The sequence below is a fragment of the Physeter macrocephalus genome, chromosome 7, assembly GCF_002837175.3.
Source record: "Physeter macrocephalus isolate SW-GA chromosome 7, ASM283717v5, whole genome shotgun sequence".
NCBI lineage: Eukaryota > Metazoa > Chordata > Mammalia > Artiodactyla > Physeteridae > Physeter > Physeter macrocephalus.
In genome coordinates, this window is record NC_041220.1 from 19,348,485 (window position 1) to 19,355,031 (window position 6,547).

The window sequence follows — 6,547 nt, forward strand, 5'->3', positions numbered from 1 at the left end:
TGCAATTACCAAACACGAAACACACTCATACTATGTCATAATATTGACATTCAGTCCAGTAATCCTCCACTGTAACAGCTCCTTTACTTTGCAGTGAAAATTGATTTGTATATTTTTTGCCTCTGAGTCCTGTGGGATTTTTTTTTTATTCAAACAGAAAGTCACAAAAATTATAATCATCCTCATCAGTTCACTCAGTCCCATGTAATTAATTTTTTTTTTCATCTTGATCTTTTGTTAGCACTTTTATGAATTCATCAGTTTTCCATTGGAGTTCTGAAAATGCTTATTCATTCAGTTCAGCAGTGTCGTCAGTTACCAGAAACCTGTACTTGTCAGAGTCTTTTCCATGAATTCCTTGAAGATGAAACCCTTTTATAGGAACATTTGTGCGAAAGCGTCATAGTACACCCAGAACTGTCTATAAATGACAAAAGACTTAAAAATGTATCTGTCTTATTCTTAAAATGCCCATTGTAGCATCTATTAGTATAATTGTTTGAAAACGCTCATTTTGCTTTTCATATAAATATTATTGTCTGTTATATCTTGCAACTATAAATAGTTTTACTTACTACATTTATTATAAGTACATTGTTCTTTGTCATTTCTAGTTGAGTATAGAAAATAGATTACTTAGTGCAAATTACAGATGTTTAACTCTGTTAATCTCTAAACATTATACATTGTGATAATTATCAATGATGAAAAGGGCAATTATTTAACAAAAATGGAAATTTGAGAGTATAAATGTATTTTCTTTTAAAAAATCTTTATATGTGTATATATATTCATTTATATAGTTTCTGATATCCCAGTACTAGTGATTATAGTTCACAGTAGTAAAGTGGGGCTAAGAGAAAGGAACAGATGTTAAAAAGGAAATTATTTAGCAGCTTGTTAAAGAAGAGTAGCTTGTAACTTATTGTAACTTGTGTTACATATATGATATATGTAACATAAGATTTAAAGATATATGTATCTTATTACATTCTACATATTAGTGTTTTTTTGTTAAAAAGCTTTTTATTATGGAAAAGTTTAAACGTATACAGTAGTAGACAGAGCAGTATAATGAAACCCCATATATTTATCACCCCACCTAAAAAATTATAAACATATAGGCAATCTAGTTTTATTTATGATTCCTTCATTCCCCACTCCCACCTCTCCAGAACTAGTTTTAAACAATGCCCAAACATCATGTGATTCTATTCATAAACACATAAATTAGCATAGTTATTTAACATAGGAAATACTAATATATTTTATGGATTAAAAATGCTGTAATCTCTATAGCTATTTGATATTGACATGTTAACTGTAAATATCTGTTTAAACTCACAGTTATCATTGTTCATCATATCAGGTAATGAATTAACCAGATAGGTTCAGATTTAGTCAGCTAGTATTCCAAATCGTTCCTGGTGTTGTCAAAAGAGGAGGACTGTCCTAATGCTGTTAATAAAACAACAATCAGTATAATTTTCATAACAAATTTCACCAAAACCCATGAATAATTTTTGTCTTTCTGTGTCAAGATTTGGCTTAATATTTCTTTATAGATACCCACTTTGCTAAGTCTAATTTCTTTTATCTTTTCATCCACTTCCATTCATGACATTACTAATACTTTATACATGGTGTTAGTAAGCTGGGGAAAAATTGGGGACCCTCACTTGATTCTGGGCAAGATCCTTGTGGCCCAGTGGTATAGAGAAGTAGAGCATGTTGAGGTTGTCGTGAGATTTTCGTCTTGGAATAGTCACTGCTCTTGGCTCTCCTGTAGCTTAGGGAAAATTTGGCATCAGAAGAAGCGGTGGTTGGTGTGTTGGAATACTGCTTGCGGAGAACTCACAAATTCCTACTCCTTCAACATGTAGAAGCAGGGAGGGGGATAGGCCTCAAAGGCAGAGAATTTCTTATCTTGGACCTTACTGCTGGAGCTGTGGAATCCCTGGCATCAGCAGGTTACCGTGCACAAATATTTCCTTCACCCAGGACCTGGAGCTACACCTACCTATGGAGGGAGAACTTCTGTGGCCTTTCCTCACCATGAGTCAGGGTCACTACACCTTAACAGGCCACCTGCGTGTTTTGTTCCCTCCAGTTCCTTGCTTCTGTGCAGTTGGTATGGCAGGAGGGCCTACCCTCAGCTGTGTTTCGTGTTCCCGTATGGTCAGCGTCCCTGGGGAGGCCCATCCTCTGCCTTCTCTGTTGCCACCTTTCCAGGTGTGTGGGGGTGGTCTTCTCAGTAGGCCAGGGGGAAGTAGGAGGCCTCATTCAGGTGTCTGAATGAATTCAGCCTAGAATTCAGGTAGAATTCAGCCTCCATTCTACCACTGACTACCAGGCCTACATGCGGTAGTATGAAAGACTTGCCCAGCTATTAATAAAGTAGTGCAGCATTTTCCATTTGGCTGCCACTTAGCAGTCCTTGTGGGCATATTCCATGACTGAGAAAAAGGGTAGTTGTGGAGGAGCTATGAGCGCCAGGGTCTAAGGCCCTAAACCCCAACCTGACTCCTAACTTGAGGAATACTGCTTATGGGAATATTGAGATTGTACAAGATATTTTAGGGCTTACACACTAAGTTACTTTGTGTAGCTTAAAAAATAATGTTTATTTTTTCTTTTCTTTTTTTTCTTTAGAAAATCTTTAATGTGCAATAGCTAAGAAGTGAAACAACTTTATACCTATCTGTATGGATTAGTTTCAGGTTAGCTCCTAACTACTGTTAGGATCCCAGAAAAAGACTGAGTGAAGCCAAGACCTTGGGAAAAGTGTGGACAGAGAGAAACCCTAGAAAAAGGGAGGAAGAGGGGTGCCCACGAAGAGTAGGAGGATCGGGAGTGGGGAGGGACGCCTGGGAAGGAGCAGGATGTGGACAGTCGTAAACAGAACTCAAGGATCTCTGGGGGTTCCTCCGGCAGAGCCCACAACACTCCACCCCTGCTTTTGTCACACCCTGGACTTCTGCTCATGGATTTCTTTTGGAGAATTCTGCAACTCTGCAACTTTAAAATAGAGGTCTAAAAGCAATGACTATGACATAGTTATAGTCAGTACCCACAGATAATCAGAAACACTTGGAGAAACAGCTACCTCTACCTAACTCTTAAAACACCACCGTGTGTGCTATGTTACAACCCCATTTCAGGCACAGTTTTCTGGAAAAGTCTGCCTCCTGGAAGAGCAGAGGCCTTTGCCAACCTGTAGAACTTGTTGACTGATCTTGATGTCTGTCTCATAGGGCCTGCCATTACTCTTCTTGATACAGAAGATCTCTTATGCGGCCAGTTTGGTATGGCTCACAGGCATCCAGCTTGCTGCCTTTGATGTAGTTGGAGTATTTCTGGTAGTGTTCTGGATTCAGATCTTCATTGAGAGGCTCCTTCTGTGGGTCTTTTACAGGACTGGACAGCTTGATGTCCAATGTGAAGGCCTTAGGGAGGAGGTATACACCATCTCCCACTCGATACTGGATGCCATTCTTGGTGGCTGAGCTGTAGAGAACCCGGCCATCCAGATCCTCGAGCTGCTCTGTGATCCTGGGAATTTCTTTTTGCCTCATTCCAGCCAGATGAACATAGCTTGTGCAGAGTTTATACTTTTCCTCCATTGGCTGAGTTTTTGGAGGGGACTCAAATCTCGCATCGTTTTGATAATACCACAGCTGATAGAGATAGGACTTCCCATCATCCTCTGCCATCAGGGCCTCAGAATCCATGCCTCCCTCCAAGGCCCAGTTTTATGACAGAACTTTATAGACCTTCACTTTGCTGTGAGTTTATGAAAAGCTGCATGTCCTCACATTTGTCTACCAGGAACAGCTCCAGGGGGTCTGATGTGGCCCCGAGGAAGTTGTGCGTCCCAACACAGAACCAGTGGGTATACAAGCTCTGCCTTTGCTGCTGTCCTCCCACAGTGCCATGACAGTGGTTTTGAGGAATTATCTGGAATAACAGAGACACAGTTCCCCACTTTCAGGGTTTCTGAGGCAATGTATACTTTCTTATAATAACTCTTCTTCCCAGCAGTCTTGATGGCTTCTCCAACCCAATAGATCAGATTCTTGTACTTTCTTTCCCCTGATGCATTTTTTTGGAGTGATGGCATCTCTGGGATATTGCCATTGACATTGTTGTCATCTGCCTCCTTCATGACCATATTGGGACACCTCTCTTGGCAAGCCTGTTTGCTCCATTCCCTACCACCAAATTTAACCATATACTTACAGGCTTTACACTTTCCACATTCGGGCTGTTGACAAATCTTGCAAATGCCACACAGTCGGCATTTAAAAGCATTCTTCTTGTCTTTGTCATCCTTTTCAATTTGCTCTGAGAAGAAAGTGTCAAAGATCTGGTAGAACAGCTTGGTAGTGGTGGCTTTAGTGAGGCCTTTGTCCTTCTTGGCAGAATGCCCAATGGTCTGACATCTTTCAGCTTGCCTTTTTCCCAGGATGACCCCTGCCAACTTGATCAGGTCCCTCACGTAGTGGGTCAGGAAGATGGGCTGCTTGTGACTATCCCCAGTCTCATCATAATTCTCTACTTGTTCTACCACAAACTGGGCAGTGAATTGACTTAGGATGAGCACAGAGGAGAAAAGTAACCTCAATCTTATTGATCCCGTCTTCATAGGCTGAGTCAGGGTTGTTCTGCAGGAACTCAACTACTACCTTACTTGTGTAGATCTTCTCCTGCATCATGCTGAACATCAGTGCAGCCTCTGCTTTGGGATCCATCATAATATGTTTGACAAATGAGGTGCTGAAGCTCATGAGAGCCTTTTCACCTCTGTCAAAGCCGGTGATCCACCATTCATTTATGGGGCCAAGAATTTTGCCATTAACACCACTTTCAAGAGATCAGTCATCATTTTATATTGATTTTGCTGAATCAGAAAGGAAGAGTTTGACATTCTTCTTAATTCGGCTGGTGTCGATCGGGCACAGGTGACCACATTTACAGTACGTGCTGAAGCATGTCAGTTTGGTTGGGGAGAGCCTCTCAAAGCCAGATTCATTGGCTTCGAAGAAAGACATTCTCCCATTTGTTAACAACTGTATCTCATCCACTGCATCAGGAGGATGCTCTTCATATCCTAGTTCAGTGTCATCCAGGTACTGTCTGCATTGAATGCACCTTGGAGGATGGGTCTTGGAGGACACAACTATTTTGGTTTGAGCTATTTTCTTCTCAGTTGGGTCCTTGGATATAGTTTTGCAACTCTTTTTCTCCCTGCTGGAACTTTAATCTTGGACTTTCAGTCTCCAAACTTTTCACCCTTCTCTTTCTAATCAGAAACTTGTGATTTTACTCTTTCAGGTTCTTTTTCTTCAGGTCTCTGGCAGCTAGAATCTTTGGGTTGTCCTCTGTGCCTCTTTTTGTCTTTCTTATCTCCTTTATCCTGAATTTTATCTTGCACTCCTTGTTCTGCCTGGCTCCTTAGATTTCTGTTTAGGTGCTTGTTCTTTAGTTTGACTTTGGAATCTCTTCTTTTTCATCTCTTTGTTCTTCTTCCTCAGTGTGTGTTTATGTTTTTACTCTTTCTGGTTCTTCTGCAGGGAGTGGTCTAGCAACTGGTTCTCTGGCTGTGACTTTATGTCTCTTTTCCTCCTAGTCTTTTTCTTCTTCATTGATCGAATCATCCAATTTCAGTCTTTCAAGTTCTTCCTCAGGTTTCCTTGCGAAATGAGATGTGATGGTGGTCTGACTGGTAGTTTGCCTTATAATCCTGGGCCTAGATGAGACTTCAGACTCTGTTTCGCCATCAGACTTGCTTCTTCTGGGTATGCAAAGTTTAGAAACGGGTTTGGGAGAGTTGTTTTCCTCTGCCATTCCCTCTCCTGCGGTCCTTACCACTTGTTTTCTAGACATCCATTCACTTCCCAACTGGAAGCCTGAGGTCTGTTCTCCAAGGATAAATCTTTATTTAAAGGGATTTGATTTTAGCCAGGTAGCTCTCCACTGATAATTCTTCTTTATGTAATTTATATAAAGTCATACAACTGATTCTTTATTTCTGTTTGCAGAAATTCATGCAAGGGATTCAATTTCTCCTTCACACATTCCCTTTCTGTTAAGCTATCTGAAAACACACGGAGTCTGCTCCTGAACTGCAAAGAAAATCATCCTCACCACACTGAGCAGGGATTATTTCTTTTCTTTTTTTTTTCTTTTAACATCTTTATTGGAGTATAATTGCTTTATAATGGTGTGTTAGTTTCTGCTTTATAACAAAGTGAATCAGTTATACATATACATATATCCCCATATCTCCTCCCTCTTGCGTCTCTCTCCCACCCTCTTTATCCCACCCCTCTAGGTGATCACAAAGCACTGAGCTGATCTCCCTGTGCTATGCGGCTGCATTCCACTAGCTATCTATTTTCCATTTGGTAGTGTATATATAAGTCCGTGACACTCTCTCACTTCGTCCCAGCTTACCCTTCCCCTTCCCCGTGTCCGCAAGTCCATTCTCTACGTCTGTGTCTTTATTCCTGTCCTGCCCCTAGTTTCTTCAGAACCTTTTTTTTTT

General features: G+C 40.8%; 2 protein-coding genes across 2 annotated transcripts in view; one reads left to right on the forward strand and one right to left on the reverse strand.

Moving 5' to 3' along the window:
• C7H4orf17 (chromosome 7 C4orf17 homolog) overlaps positions 1–6,547 on the forward strand; it is a 304,067-nt gene that overhangs the window by 20,781 nt on the left and 276,739 nt on the right.
• Positions 1,434–6,547, reverse strand: part of LOC102992927 (all-trans-retinol dehydrogenase [NAD(+)] ADH4-like) — a 53,417-nt gene continuing 48,303 nt past the window's right edge. The window contains 1 exon segment of the mRNA XM_024126671.1: positions 1,434–1,458. Within this exon segment, the coding sequence (XP_023982439.1) occupies positions 1,434–1,458 (25 nt within the window).